Source organism: Pelobates fuscus, chromosome 3 (genome assembly GCF_036172605.1).
Source record: "Pelobates fuscus isolate aPelFus1 chromosome 3, aPelFus1.pri, whole genome shotgun sequence".
Classification (NCBI taxonomy): Eukaryota; Metazoa; Chordata; class Amphibia; order Anura; family Pelobatidae; genus Pelobates; species Pelobates fuscus.
The window spans coordinates 360,294,515-360,311,872 of record NC_086319.1 but is presented as its reverse complement, the minus strand read 5'-3'; the positions used below and the strand labels follow the sequence as shown (position 1 = coordinate 360,311,872).

General features: G+C 39.5%; 1 protein-coding gene across 1 annotated transcript; it reads left to right on the top strand.

Moving 5' to 3' along the window:
- The first annotated feature begins 13,322 nt into the window (after positions 1-13,322).
- Positions 13,323-14,394, top strand: LOC134601847 (olfactory receptor 5AP2-like). Its single transcript, XM_063446349.1, has 2 exons — positions 13,323-13,337; positions 13,447-14,394. The coding sequence occupies exons 1-2, from the start codon at positions 13,323-13,325 to the stop codon at positions 14,392-14,394; spliced, it is 963 nt and encodes a 320-aa protein (XP_063302419.1).
- The last annotated feature ends 2,964 nt before the right edge of the window (positions 14,395-17,358 follow it).

The window sequence follows — 17,358 nt, the reverse complement described above, 5'->3', positions numbered from 1 at the left end:
CAAAGGCTCAGCGATAGATCACATGTGGACTCCCAAACATCTTAGGGACAAGCGCAAACCAATACTGCCACTTACCAAATACATCATCCAGGCATGGGATTACCTCCACCGCTCCAGAGGAAACGACACTAAGTTCTCCCTCTGGGCACCTATCACGTCCCTGAACTCAGTATCTCCATGGTTATCCCTAGGTAAATGGGGGGAAAGGGGGATCTCCCGAATTGCAGATCTATATAAACAGGGTTCTATAATACCATTCCCGGAGCTGAGAGAACAGCATCATTTACCCCCATAATTTATTTTCCCATATATCCAGCTGAAGAGTTTAATCTCTGACAGGGTATCTGCACACGACAATTCCGACACCCAACGCATACTTCTGTACAACCGATGTCATTATACACCGGTCAGGAACAAAACCCTCACGAGTAGCTATTCCATACTACTGAACCAGGTTCCTCAACAGAATACAAATATAGATCACATTGGAGGGAAGAATGCACTCATTGTCCCTCAGACAAACAGTGGTTGACATCACTCCAGGCCCTGAAAGGCATTACAACCTGCTACTCCCACATTGAAGCCCATAGAAAGCTAATTTACAGGTGGTACTATACTCCTGACAAAATTCAAAAGATGATCCCCCAATCCTCACCTACTTGTTGGAGATGCGACAGAGATAGGGAAACAATGACCCATATCTGGTGGGACTGTCCAGATATAGAACCACTATGGGTAGAAACACAACGCATATGGGAACAACTGGGGATCAACCTTCCACCGATTACTCCTACGCTGGCCATTTTCCTAATACTCCCAATCGAGGTGTCCCGTACGGACACTCACATACTACTGATGACAATATTAGCCACAAGGAATATAATTGCAGGCCATTGGAAAAAATTGGGTTGCCCACTTCCTGTTTTAATATGGCACAAAACCAGACAATTTCTCCGATATGAGGTATTATCTGCCACCACACCCAAACAGACCCATATAGCACGGTCGAACTGGCAGAAATGGAAAAATCTAGAACTAAAAAAAAATCTGCACAATACACTACCTTTACAATAAACTACGAGGACATATAATGTCCAATCTTCTCTCAGAAAAATTTGAATGATTAATCACCACGTACGACTAAGAGCTATTCTACATGCATATAATTGTACCTAGGGAATTGACCCAAGGACAGTGGTTAATTATACCAAAAGATTAGGACATCGTATAGCATTCATGTACGCCCCTACAATTGATACTTGAATACACCATAGTACACGGTACCTCCACTCTCGATTGCAAAGTAAAAGTGGGCTGTCAACTTATGAACATTATGAACAATACGCTCAGATGTTGGAGAGAACTCCTAAGACTCTTGTGATTCTGATGATCCTTGTAATTCTAATGAACCTAAAACCACAACTATGTATGATTGTACAACTACATAAGCACGCTTAATATATGTCATACTGGATTGTATTATGTATGTATATCTCCCGTACCTTCCCCTACCTGAAAACTGAAAATTCAATAAAATACTAATTATAAAAAATATCACATTCGACACTTAATTCCAATTTTCAACTCACATTTGATGGAGCTTAACGTAGCTCTAGATAAAACCGCATACAGTGGTTTTTAATTTCCACTTGCAGGATATCCCTCTGGCAATAGTTCACAACAGGGTAATGCTGAGTAGGACCATATGGGGCAAAAGAAAAGAAACAATAATGCTCTCTACATGGGTACGTATAAATAGTAGATGGCAAGCTGCAAAGGAGTTACAATAAATGAGCAGACAGACCACTCTATGATTCAGGCATGGTTGGTATAATCCCCACTTAGGATTCTTTGGACGGTGGTCTACTGATGTCTCAGGTGATAAAAACAAATACCAGGTGTAAAAATAAATAAATACCTGAAAGTAAAAGACTAAAAAAGTATGTGGCAAAACCAACTGCTGAGGTAGCCAAATAATACTTTTTATTAATACAATATTATAATAAAATCGACATTGCATTTCATTTATTGGGGCTTTTTCAAGTGGAAAACCATACAACTGGCACATACACATATACAGGCATTCAAACAGAACAAATTAGAATTTTGGCAGTAATATTAAGTCATGGTCACGTGACCACAATGTCGATCATGTGGTCATGATTACCTGATAAGTAACAACTATGTTTAAAGGGACACTATATTCACCAGAACAACTACAGCTTATTCAATTTGTTCTGGTTAGTAGAATCATTACCTTCAGGCTTTTTGCTGTAAACACTGTCTTTTCAGAGAAAATGCAGTGTTTACATTACAGCCTAGTGATAACTTCACTGGCCACTCCGCCGATGGCTGTTAGAGATCCTTCCTGGGTCATGGCTGCCTAAAATGTATCCAAACATTCAGTATCTCCACCCTCTGCATGCAGACACTGAACTTTACTCATAGAGATTCATTGATTCAATTAATCTCTATGAGGAGATGATGATTGGCCATGGCTGTGCCCATGATCTGCCTCTTTTTCAGTCTCTGCCAATCCTATGGGGAAGCATTGTGATTGGATTAGGCTACCACTTTTGCTGATGTCAGCAGGCAGTGGGCAGGTCTAAAAGAAACAGGGACACGCAAGCAGCTCCAGAATTGAATACAAGTAAGATTTTGCTATATTTAGGGAGGCATGAGGGGACCAGGGTGGCTAGATGGTGGTTTTAACACTATAGGGTCAGGAATACATGTTTGTGTTCCTGACCCTATAGTGCTCCTTTAAGTAAATTCCATAAGTGTATCTTGTCTGTATTATGTAAACTTGCTAAAATGAGTTTATTACAGAAAAAAAAGAAAAACAAAAGTAAAAGGGGTGCGGCATGGGCGTTGTGTATTAAAATCTACCCAGAATTGTTGATAAAATTAAGTAAATGATTGGCCACAAGAGCGTGGCAGCTGGGATCACGTCCTATCAAGGACTATGGGAAATATAGTGCAACCGGGCACTATATTTTAAACGGGCACATATTGTAACATATAGTTGGGTTGAGTTATGATGGCCTATTTTGCCCATTTTTTTGCTGAAAAATAAAATAGATATTTAAACAATAATTTAACAGAGAGCTATGAATTAATAGATTTCACATGTTTAATGAAGTTAAAAATGGCAGCTAGGAGTTTTGGGGTTGGTGGCCAGGGGTTGGTAGCTAGGGGTTTTGGAATTCATAGCCAGAGATGGATTTAACTATTTAGGAACAAGGAATTGGATATCTATTAGTCCTATTTTTGTAAAGGTGGCTGTTATGCTATATTGGGTCCCAAACCTCTAGACACCAGCCCAAAAACCTCAAGCCAACATCACCATAATTGTAGATTATGCTAGCTTTAGTGTACCTATAATCTTAATTTTATTAATGACAGGAGGCGCGTATTTGCTTAAGTCTCTCTTTACTAGAACTCCACAGCAGCACACAAAAAACAACCAATCAGAAAAAAGTTAGGTACTATAAAACTCCCCTCCCCATGCATCATTTCCTCTTTCAAGCTGCGACAAAACAGAATAAAAGGCAGAAAACATAATGGGGAAGAAACGAAGTCCTAGATACGATGAATACAATGATGTCCACCACCCGAGAAGAACTGCCAAACCAGATAGTGATGGACTGAAACGAGAGAAAAAACAGAATCGACAGGTTGATTATCCAATGAAAGGCACTCTGAATAAACATGTGTGCACCCAATGTAGCAACCAAAATTACCTTAAAATGAAGATATCCCAACCCTACTTATGAAAGAAAAGACATAAGAGCATGCAACATGTAGCAGAGACAACAAACAGAGTTGCATACATACCTGATTAAACCAAACTATAAACATAGAACAAGGGAGGGATAAAAATGGGTGGGAAATACTCGCCTCCTGTCATTAATAAAATTAAGATTATAGGTACACTAAAGCTAGCATAATCTACAATTTTATAACATGACAGGAGGCTTCGTATTTGCTGTTTCAACGCTCAGATCACCAATCCAACGCTGGTTGTGTCGCTGGTACCTATTCCAGGAGATAGCAGAGTAATCCTAATTGTACTTACCAACTGCGAAAAAACGACAGTAGACGAATCAATGAAGATGTCAGCCGATGAAGCATCTCAACACACAGAAAAAACACCATCTGCTGATAGATCCAACAAACTTGTGTTGTCACCCGCTACCTAGCGGTTGGGACCTGAGCTTGCAAACTGACCTATCAGCTATTTTCCTGTAGTTGTAAAATAACGAAGGCCTTTTGCGGATGCAAGGCCGCAAGAAGAAACTGCCACCAAGACGCAATATAACCGAGTATGATCCTTCGTTCTCTCCTGGTCTACCTGGTGAGATGTCTCATCCGAGGATAAATCTGTAGTGCCTGCGAGAGTGTTGTCAACTAGCCATATCCTAAGTGATTCCGACATTCCAAATGGACTGTGTAATCCTCGGACTCTGTAGAGAAAAGATTCCAAAAGGACGTCCAGTCATGGTTCCGAACTGAACTCGTGTGGAGGAACAGTGGTCGACTATTTTCTGGAATAGTGAATCCCAGAAATATTCAAAGGGATGGAGAGTGCAAACCGGAGTGCAGATTTCCATCCAGGTATGTCCTCGCCTAAGAGTGAAAGGTGTCTGTGTAGGAGTCGGGGTACCCCAGGTACTCTCACAAGGTCTCGTAGGTCTCCTCGACGGTAGTTGAAGAATAGGTTAGCGTGAATCAAAAAAGCAGAATGGCTCCCGCGAGGGGTAAATAGCTAATAGACGGAGGACCCACCAACTCCGAATCCTGTTCACCAGGTATGCGTTCCGAGGAGATGGGGCCGTCCTGCCCCCTTCTCCCAAGATCGTAATGAGCAGGGAACTCAAGCCAACCGGGATGTCCGGTCTTACCATGTGAACCATGTGTACGGTTACCCAGAGACCGGATAACTGGCCCTCCTTAATCTTGGTACCCGAGCAAGGCAGTGTCCTTTCGCTCCATGAAGGTTTCCGTAGCTCCTGTCATCTTGATATGGGAGAAACGGTCTGTGCGGTTGGTCCGCAATAGCCTGGATATCCAAAACAGAAAGCAGATTTCCGATTTATAAGGTGTAGAAAATACCAAACAACTGCACTCTCGTAATACCTGAGGCCATCCGTTAGCCGTACTATCTTCAGTAGTGTGTGTACCTAAGTGATCCGGACCCAGTAGAGCCCTCACAGGAGATAGAATAGAGGGATCCAGACTAAAGTTTATATCTTGTATGACTAGGCAGTCCTCTATAACGAAATCAGTAGTACGGGCGTCAGATCCAATTGAATGCAGGAGGGACGCCCCTCTATGTAGTCACCGATGTCTTGCACAGGTACAAGCCTGTGTGGTGAGCGAATGGCCGGCCCTGTAGAGTGACGAGTGTATGAGAGAGCCGCGTTCTCATCTAATGTGATCGACTAACGTGATAGCGTCCGGCCGATAGCCTGAGCGGGCCGCGCCTGTTAACAATCAAAACAGTAGGGTTTACATCCGTGATCGGTTCCTTCTATGAGAACGTGTCCTCCAAACATGTACTCTGTATCCAGCCCAGTATTCGGCCGAGGTTGAGGGAGGGCTGTGTCCCTCAATAACAAATCAGTGTCCGTCCTGTATCTGAGAGGGTTCGCTCTCTGTTCCTGAAAATAAAGTATTCTTGAATCGGGATGATGGAGGGCCGCACCCTCCTGTGGTCCAAACTAGAGTCCCTAGAGACTCAGGGTGACCAATTGCAGGGTACACCCAATACCAATATCAGTATAAGGCTGATGGCAATCCACGGAAGAAAACAACAATGGAAAAGAAAAACTACCAACTGTCCGCCCGGATCCCGTGCGCGCGCGCGGGGTCCAGGACAACCGTTGGTAGCTGGAGGAAAGCTGGAGACGTTCTCCGCAATCCACAAGCGCCCGGGAGGTCGGGGGAGGTCAAGTCAGGCCTCTCGACGACCCGAGCGAAAGGAAAAGGAAGTTACGAAAACGAAAAAATTAACGTAGATAAGAGAAAAATACATAAATTCTAGAACAGATAGAAGGGAAAATAGCAGGCCGGAAGGTAAGCCCCACTGAACTGAGCCAGGAGCTAACCTAACGTGGGAAGTAACTACCGATACCTCTAAGGATACCGGGGAGCAGATACGGAGGTAGATGTAAAGGCAAGGAAAAAAACACCGCGTTCTCCTTAGGTGTCTGAGCACCGATCCTTGCCTGTGCGAAGTCTTCCTTGGAGATGTATTACCGGGTGCCTTATAAAAAACCCTGCCCTTCAGGCATGAGGTTCAGGGCCTTCACCCTACCCACCATATTCAGATGGCCGTATACTGGTTTCCTCTTGGATAGATTGGCAAAGGTGCCTGTCTGGACACCTGCCTATTTCCATGTCACTGGTGGGCACCGGCATTTCCCCAGTGATATTCCCCCAGGTCTGCGGCCTAGCAGGGGTTCGGCACCCAGACATAACAGGCCGTCTTAATAGGTACCGACATTCTTAATAGGCACAGACATAGCCGGCCGCACTTACATAGCAGGTCGTACTTATGGGCACAGACATAGCAGGCCGATCTTATGGGCACAGACATAGCAGGCCGGTCTTATGGGCACAGACAAAAGCAGGCCGTTCTTATGGGCACAGACAATAGCAGGCCGTTCTTATGGGCACAGACAATAGCAGGCCGTTCTTATGGGCACAGACAATAGCAAGCCGTTCTTATGGGCACAGACAATAGCAGGCCGATCTTATGGGCACAGACAATAGCAGGCCGTTCTTATGGGCACAGACAATAGCAGGCCGTTCTTATGGGCACAGACAATAGCAGGCCGTTCTTATGGGCACAGACATAGCAGGCCGTTCTTATGGGCACAGACATAGCAGGCCGGTCTTATGGGCGCAGACATAGCAGGCCATTCTTATGGGCACAGACATAGCAGGCCATTCTTATGGGCACAGACATAGCAGGCCGTTCTTATGGGCACAGACATAGTAGGCCGTTCTTATGGGCACAGACATAGCAGGCCGATCCTGGTTGTGTATTATTGTTATATTATGATAACATGTTATTCAAAATAGCGCCCTCCGATTCCGTAGCGCGTTACAATGGGTATTGAATGAGTAATGGGGACCTCCTAGTTCCAGTGGAGGTCCCTAAGAATAGCAGATTCTGAGAGCATCCTGACATAGGATCTCTAGACTCCAACCCATTAGGCAGTGTAATGCCGTGTGAATAAACCTGAACCGGGACTGGCAGTCCCTAGATGCCCAGCAGGCAAATAGTGGTATTCAGTCTGTATTGGGTATAAGTGGAAGTTGTTCCAGAGGCTATCATGTCCATGAATGTAAGATACACTGAGCAATACTCTCCTTAAACTGTGAATTGGTATGCCCATGTTCACACAGATCTGTTGGAAATTCCTTATCATATAATAGATTACCCTCATCACACCACCTGAAGGGTATTGTAACCATGGGCACTTCCAGGAGTAGGGCCAACGATAGCCAACCCAATGAATTCCCCCGGGAATCTGATAAAAATGTATGGCATCAGCGTAGACTGGTCTCCCTTACTAGTTTGAGTCAGAGCCAGGTCTGTAAGTGAGAAATATATGCCATGGACAGAGAAATCATACCAGAGTAGTCTCAAGAGACCTCCAGCCGGACAGAAAAAATATATATACTGAGAAGGAGATGAATCCTAGAACTAACTGGCACTGTAAACACCCTGTACAGAGTCTGTGTAACAGAGTTTATATACCTGTAACTCACAATGACCTGCAATATATCCCATCAGGCACTCACAAAACCTGTTAATATACACTGACAGTAAAAAACTCACAGCGATCCGTGACATACACTGTCAGCAAAACTCACATCAACCTGCGATATACACAGTCAACAGAAACACGCAGCAATCTGTGATATAGACTGACAACAAAAACCCACAGTAAACCACAATACACACTGTCGGTAAAAACTCACAGAATCTGTGGTATCACAGTCACCAAAGCAAACCAACATGTCATGTACACTGTCAGTAAAACAAATATGTGATATACACAGTCAGTAAAACTAATATGTGCTATACACTGTCAGAAGACTAATATGTGTTACACACTGTCAGTAAAACTAATATGTGTTATACACTGTCAGTAAAACTAATGTGTTATACACTGTCAGTAAAACTAATATGTGTTATACACTGTCAGTAAAACTAATATGTGTTATACACTGTCAGTAAAACTAATATGTGTTATACACTGTCAGTAAAACTAATGTGTTATACACTGTCTATGTGATGTACACTGTGGGAAAACTAATTATGTGATACACATTGTCAGTGAAAAAACCACAGCAAAACAGAATCTGTGCCAATAAAACTCACAGCAGATATGAAATATATATCACTAAAAAGGCTCAGACTACTATATATCCGACATGAAAAATGCCCTAAGACACACAGAAGCTGTGGGATACACGCTGAAAATAAATAGCACATAGGAAAAGGGATAGTACATTGCCTTCCGGCAAAACTGAAGGCAATCCGCCGGGGAAAAGGCAGGGCAACAATAGCCGCGATCCGACCACCGTGGGTGGAGGAGGGGTCGCGAGTAAGTGCGTTCTCCTCCACCCGGTCGGCCGCCTGCGGCTCTGTGAAGAAGTTGAGCGCGGCGGTCGACCACGTGGCGGACGGTTCGGCCACGAGAGTGAGCGGAGCGGCCGCCGGGTACTCGCGTCCGACCGCGAGTACCTCGGTTGCCGGTATGAAACTAGGGGGTCGGGAAATCAGGAGGCAGCCAGAGGCTAGTCTCCTGAAACCCCTATACCGCGCAGGCAGCCCGCGGAAAATGGCGGGCAAAGAGAGTGGGCAGCGAGGGGAGGGGGGGGGGTAGGCATGGCGAAACAGAGAAAAAACCCCAAGACTCCCCTAAAACTACCCCCTGAAAGGGAAAGAATCCCTAAGAAGACAGGGGAAGCAAATGCAAGGCAAGTAGTAAAAATGTATAAGCAAAAGTAACACGAAATATAACCAAAAAATATAGGAGTACAGAACACAAGATACTAGATAAAGGTACAAATAACAAATAAGAAAATATACTGAGATATCAAAATAAATCCCAATAAGTCATAAAACAACCCAAAGCCACCCACTATAAGCAGGAGGCAGTGGTACTCTGACCTGTACTGGTGCGGAGCAGCAAAGAAAGAGGAAATGATGCATGAGGAGGGGAGTTTTATAGTACCTAACTTTTTTCTGATTGGTTGTTTTTTCTGTGCTGCTGTGGAGTTCTAGTAAAGAGAGACTTAAGCAAATACGAAGCCTCCTGTCATGTTATAAAATTGAGGACCAACTTTTCTATTCTACATGAAAATGTAGAAATGTAAAAATCACTGCATTTGCCTATGAATTTGAAGTCTTTTCAGCTGTGATTTGGTGTTTGATAAACGTTTGCCTGGGGTTTAACTACATACTTAGAAAGAAAGAAACTTCTGATAGTTACAGTAATGGCGAGCTCCCTGTATGGTGCCACCCAACTGTTATTAATGCAAGTTAAAATTTGCTGGTGACTAGTAATGATATCTCCTGTAAAATTTGAAAGGAGAGAAAATCAATTACCATTTCTACATTTAGGAAGCTATGGACAATGTGAAGACGGGTTTCTATGGAGTGAACATTGCAAATGCCGAATTGTTTCTTTACTAGAACTGCATTGAGTTGTCTCACTTGACAATGATTACTTCTAAATGCTAGTATGAGAGCACAAGCCATGTTCTCAAAGCAATCAATATTTGGCATTTACATTCAATAATACTAACTGAAAATAAATAAAACTTGTGCAAGTGAAGGAAAGCTACCATATTTTTCTGTTTTCATTTTGCATTAGATATTACACGTTTGCTTAACCAAAAATAAATGTGTTGCTTCTTTAGATTTAGACAGCTATACCATGGTGGTATTCTTGAAGACTGTATCTCTTGATGAATGAGAAGAAATGACAATTTTACATTGGTCTGTCTGACCACCACTAGAGGTTTTTGAAGGTCTTCATGTTGCCATGAGGAGCACTGGGTTGACTGAGTATTGATTGTTGTCCATGCACCATAGGTCTGAAATGCTTCTCTATAAGAAACATCTGATTTGACCAGGAATAATTAAAGATGATGATGCCATCATGAGATGACTGGGCAGAACCAAGGAGACTTAAATTATGAAATTGCAATTTGTTTGAGTTCGCTTTGGGTGATTGGTGGCTGTTATGAATTTTATGCTCCTTCAATATAGATGAATCAGGAAACAAACAAAAAAGGCAATGAACAAACAATTTAACTTATTTTGTGATTCAAAGTTGTGTCCATGGTGCTAAAAAAAGAGATGACTGATGGGAAAAAAAGATGATTGATGTCTTATGTAGATTGATGTCTTATGTAGACATCAATCATCTTTTTTATCCACAGGCTAGATTAGAAGCTACCAATAGAGAGGAAAAGAGGAACAGTAAAAACAAATATATATTTAATAAATATATTATATATAAATATAGTTTTATTACTGCTCCCCCTCTATTTCTCTATGCTGGTTACTTCTTAACCCTTGACCTGTGAACTGAATGGTGGACATCTATTATCCAGAGTAAACTGTCCCAAAATGGGAATAAATGGGAAATTTGCTGGTTTTTAAAAGCTTTTTCACTTTAAATCCTCACTTTTGTAAATAATCCTGCAATACTTTAGGTTTATTGATTACACCCATGGGTAACAGAGTTCAAGTTTAACTATATTTTTTGTTAGTTAAGCTGAAACAACAAAATGTCTCTAGGTGCTCACAAATTAACCCCAGTGGACTAAATTCACATCATCTCTAAGGATTGCTCGAACAAAAATGTCTTTTTAATAAAACCAATAAAAGCTTTGACTCTTATATAAAAGCATTGACACGTTCGAGAATCAGACTATATGCATCCTGACACCGGCAAAAAAAACAAGAATGGTTCTGAACTGATCGTTAATTCATTTCAGGTACATACTTCTTATGTCAATATTCTATAAACTGTCAATAATTGTACATATTAACACTTATATAATTTATTTTATTTTTCCTGTAGTAGAGTTAATGACACAGGCATAAATAACCACGGATATTTCAATTAAAAATAATGTGATGTAGAGTTTAAAAATATGGGTTTTTATGCAACTTTACTGCCAAATAAAGCTTTTAAACTTGACAGTTTAATTTCTAAAGATAATCATAATGTTTAATATTGCCTCAAAGTTTACACTGTTAAAAACATAACAGGCTATACTAAATAGAATACAAATTGTACATATTTGGTGAAAAAAATAGATTTCTAAAATACCATTTCATAAAATAGCCCTTTTAAATCCCACATCCTCACAAAAGTACACATTAATATTTACAGAAATCCCAATATAAATGTACACTATGGGTCCGGAGCATGATCAGATTGCAACATTTTAGCAAGTGCTAATAATCAGTATTTCTTTTTACACTTACGGTGAATATTTTAAATCTACAGTACACAAACTGCATGCCATATGTCCGTAAAACAAGGACCCCCTTTAAAAATCTAACTTTTTTTAAAAAAGTCAGTTTTGCACAAGCATGTAATAAATTGTGTCTCGTAAGATAAAATAGAATGCTATGAATACTTAAAGGGGAACTGTCAAATATTTAATACTACATTTACTTATCCCCATTTTTGAGATGTGAAAATAAAAATTACCTTTATGAATACACAACTCTTTATACTGTAATTGGGTGCCTCTATCTTAACTCCCCTCTACATTGGCAATGTTTGCCCTGGCATTGGTTTTCTGATCTAAATCAGAATGTAATTGGCAACATTTTTAATATAAATTTAAGAAACAGAGCCTCTCATGAAAAAAAGATAACACAAGTTAGGCGCTTTTTTAATGTTTTATGCAAGGGTATATATTCCAGATGTGTCAGTTTCCCTTTAAATATCTGAACAACATTGTAAACTGGCTTCTTAATTTAATATTTTATATTAAGGAAGCAAACTAGATGCTCGAGAACAGGAAACTCAGTCTGCATCTATCAATCAAGCATTGCACATTACTAAATATACATAGAACGTGATGAGTGTTTGGTCCTGTGTAGCGTGTGAGGCTACTGTCATCCCCCCTGGCTTGACTACATTTCCCCCCCTTATTCTGTATATAATCAGGCTTCTGCCAGTCAAGTTCCTCAACCAACAGGGCACAATCTCACAACATAATATTATCACTTCCTCTGGTAAAAAAACTCAGGTAGGGGTGACTCTAATCACCATAACCACTATAGCCATTCTAACATAGTGGCTCAGTGACATAGGAAGAGATCAGAAGAACATTTTATTTATGTAGGTTAAGACATACAGTGACAGATTAGCTGACGCATCTTGGACAAGGTCCATTAGTGCATAAGAAATACGTAGGGAAGGCAGAATATATATCACAGCAATGACAGCATGCAACTATGTGAGTAACTGTCTGTATATCTGAGCAGTCTTTAGTTTTACTTTAGATAAAATATATAAAGAAATGCAGTTATGTGTTAAATATAGTTTATAATTAAATTGGTGATCTAATAGGTGGATTTGAAGTGTAGGGGGTCCATGTTTGACCCCTCAATCATCTTGGGCCATGTTTATGCTTTAAAACAAGTTTATATTGTACACATGAATAGAAAAAGCAATCTTCGTAAGGAATCAAGTGTTCAGTCATTGCAATGTTTCTAAGGTTGAAGATGGAGGATTTGATCAAGTTTGACACCTAATGTTTAACCACTTCAGAGCCAATCAAAAACGCTGAACAGAATGGATACATGTCACCACAACAATACATATCACAAGTAATGGGCTATTCATAGATTTGTAGACAGGTGAGAGGAAACTATTTTTTTTTTTTTTTACAGATGAATACTGCTAAACAGATTTGGCAGGCAGTTAATTCCTCATGATATTTGCAATTCTAAAATATTGGTTAGATTGAGATAGGCAAGTGGACTACATCCCCCATAATGCTCTTACACCCATAATGCTGGCAAAGCATCATGGAAGGTGTAGTCCAAAACATCTGGAGTGCCGAAGGTTGCCAATGGTTAGAACATGCAATAACCTAAACTGTGCAGATAGGTTTCCTAACAGTAAAGTATGTGTAACAAATGATTTAAATATACTGTTGCCACTAAATAAAATAAAATAAAAACTAATAACCTGCTTACTTTTAATTAGCACTATTTTGCAATGCAGATTGATGGATAATCGAATGTTGCAGAAGGAGACACTATGCATTCTCCAAAGGTAATGTACGCTGTGTATTTTTATGTTTTCTCAAGGTTCTAAATACATTTCAGTAATTCAGGTATTTGATTTTGTTTTTTACCTATATCTTATTTTCTGTTTATTACAGGACATGTTTGAAGAGCTGGAGCAGAGTAATAAAAGTTACGTGACTAGGTTCATACTTTCTGGAATCACTTCAGACCTAAAACTTCAGTTACCCCTATTTCTGCTATGTTTGTTAGTGTATATTATAACATTAATGGGTAATATCACTATAATTACATTAATTAGAATTACACCTAATCTGCAAACACCAATGTATTTTTTCCTTATGAACTTATCCCTTGTAGACATATTGTATTCATCGACAATTACGCCCAACAGTTTGGCTAACATTATCTCTGTCGATAAAACAATATCAATCATTGGTTGTGCAATACAGTTGTTTTTCTTTATTGACTTGGCCGCTTCTGAAGCAATGCTACTCGCGGTTATGGCTTATGACAGATATGTAGCAATATGCCAACCATTGAATTATCCAATACTTATTAACAATAAAAAATGTATTCAACTGATATGTACAGTATACTTTGCAGGCTGTATTAATTCACTGATACATACTTACTGTGCATTTAGGGTGCCATTGTTTTGTTCAAGTCATGTCAATCATTTCTATTGCGATCTTATACCCATCTTAACATTATCTTGTCAGGACACATTTTTGAATGAAGTGTTTTTGTTTACTTTTGCTGGTTCTATTGAAGTTGGATCTCTGTTATGTATTTTGGTATCATACACATGTATTCTTTTGGCTTTGTTTAAGATCCACTCTACTGCAGGTGGACATAAGACGTTTTCCACCTGTGCCTCTCACCTAACTGTTGTAGCTTTATTCTACGGTCCTGTTCTATACATGTACTTGAGACCAACTACTTCATACTCTATGGATGGGGACTGGGTAGTGTCTGTGTTCTACACAGTGGTTGTTCCAATGCTAAACCCTATCATCTATAGCTTAAGGAATAAAGACGTAAAGGAGGCCCTACAAAAATCTAAGATCCTTATAGTATTTTGATAAACTTCTATGACAAAAGAAGCATTTGTCTCTGTATTATTTCTCATTATTTCTCTTTGTTTGACTTCTGATAAAGTTAGATTTCTTTCAGCTTTCCATTTAAGTAATATCAATATACCTGTCTATTTTTTTCCCCCTAAATATAAGCAGGATAATTTTGACATGAGTGATGCACTCTACAATATTATTAAAGAAAGGAGCAAATAGTAAGCTGTTAAGACTTCCACTTCCACTTACATGAATGCATGTTTTAATCAACTAAACATGAGCATTAACCACTTGCAGAGTTATCCATTAAGGACGGAATGACCCTGTCATTCTAGATTATTCCCTAGATCAGGCATAGGCAACCTTCGGCACTCCAGATGTTTTGGACTACACCTCCCATGATGCTTTGCCAGCATTATGGGTTTAAGAGCATTATGGGGGATGTAGTCCACAACATCTGGAGTGACGAAGGTTTTCTATCCCTGCCCTAGATTATAAAATAATTACCCTAGATTATAAAATTAAACCGGTACACTCCATTTGTACTGCAAACTTTGGTCTGCAGACATTTTTCTCAAGGATTTATCAATATATCTTGATTTTGCAGTACTTCTCTCAATAACCTTGAATCTAATCGTATAACTTTTCCAGATTGTCCAGATGCAAATCAACAGCTAATATCTGGAAGTAATTCATAAAACTATGCAATAACACTCAATGATAATTAGACAGAATTTAAAGCTCTCTACCTGAAATATCAAGTTAGATATAATTTTCAGGCAGTTCTAATAGAAGCAATCATTACAAAAAGCTGTCATTATCAAAATTTAAGTTAATAGAAGAAAGGGTTAACACCATACAATGGTCCTACATATCCCAATCATTAAAAACATTTAAATGGTTGATTTTCTTACTATTATATATTTATATTATTTTATTCATTTACAGTTATTATTTTTATTATTATTGACTACAGATCTACTGGATTTATTCAAAGAGAATCTGGTTAAAACTCAGTATTTCATAAATGAGAAATTCCCATTTTATTTAGCATTCACATATGAGATTTATTGATTTAAAAGTAGATAATGGATGGTACCAAATAAGATGTGAATAATTGGTTGAGACAAGATTATTTAGCTGTTCAACCATTTTTTTAAAATATGAAATTACAAATGGTAAATTAACAGAATGTTGTTGTTGACCATTTCCTTAGTGAATATCCTTTATAAAGTTGATAACAAATAGAATTGCATTATTCTGGAAACTATGTAAACCCCAATCTGTAAATAAAACTCACCTTTCCTGAACTAGATCTCTCTTTTGTCTTCTTACCATATAAATCCTCTTACTCATTAAAAAATTAGAACAATGTAAACTTTAATCCAACAATCCATATTTTATTCTTTAACCAGAAACTATGTAATATCGTCTTTTATCTTAACCATATATATTCTTTCTTAAACTCCTTCACTGCCAAGTACAATGTTTATTTGGCACCTAAGCTATAGACCAGTGGGAGAACAAAGAGTGAATCAAGGACAATTCCAATATTTCTGCCATGGTATGCCACTCATTGAGCATGACAGAGAGGAATGAGGGGTTGGATATAGTTGGCCAAAATCTTTTGCCAGCTATATACCCAAATACTTAAATGAGGTGTTGGACCACTGAAGGGAAAAATCATCTGACAGATAGGGTTGGTCCTGACATGAGGACTTATTGAAATATTGAGGATTGTATATTTTAAGTAATTCATACTTAAATTGGTTAGGGAGCCATAGGTCTCAAATTAATTAAGATGCTAGGCAGTGCAACCACTGGGTTTGTAACATAAAATAAAAGGTTGTCTGCATATGCTGCTAGTTTATGTTTTGTGTGGCCAACTGAAAGACCTGTGATATAGGGATTACAATGAACGGCAATGAGTAAGGGTTCGAGGGCAAGGAGAAACAGCAATGGTGAATATGGGCATTCCTGTCTAGTATCACTTGGAAGGAGTTTGTAAACACTATATTTTCTCAGATACTAGCAGAAGGCACAGTATAAATTGAGTGAATCCAGTTCATCGGGTGCAGGACAAAAAGTCCATATGCTCCATGGTTGCAAAGATAAATTCCCAGCTTACTCTATCAAAGGCCTTTTCCATGACAATAGAGCCAGGATAAAAACTACTCGATCATCTTGCACCAGATCATTAAGATGAGGCTGAAGTCAGCATGAAAGTATCTAAACAATTTCAAGTTACAATTAAATAAAGATATGGGGCTCAGTGTCTGCGCCCACTTTGGGAATAAGAGAAATATTAACCACCAATGTATGCAAGAGGATACTCTGTCCCTCAGGATCCATCCCTTAATGAAATAAGGAAACAGCATACCAGGAAATAGTTTGTAGTGCTTGACTGGAAAGCCATCAGGGCCTGGACACTTCCACTGATTTGAACTCTTAAGAGCTAGTGTTAACTCGTCATCCATGAGAGGTAATCAAAGAAAGAATGTAGTGATTACCTTAGGAAGATAATGATGGACATCTAATCCTGAATCGTAGATGTGATAGTGCTATTGACAAGCAGAGAAGATCACAATCCTATTTGGTAGGTATTGAAACATGTTTGTAGCAGAGAGGAGTGTAGTGGGAGTCTGGAAATGGGTTTGATCATGAGTCTGCTTATATGTTGTGTCAAATCTCAAGATCTTCTGTAGCAGGTGAGTAAGCTGTGCAGAATGAGCCCTCTTTAGAGCCACACTTTTAAAGATGGAAAAGACATTATGCATTTATGTGCTTCTCAAAGGGATAGGAGGGAAATACTCTCCATGTCATTGTCTTGAAAATATTGCTTAAGTCTCATCTGTGTCTCCTTAGTAATTAGGTCAGTAAGAAGGGACTTGTTAATTCAATTTTGCAATTTCGGCCTATGTAGTGGGGAAATCATAGTCATAAGTCCAGGGGCATGATATGACCAAGAGGTTGTAC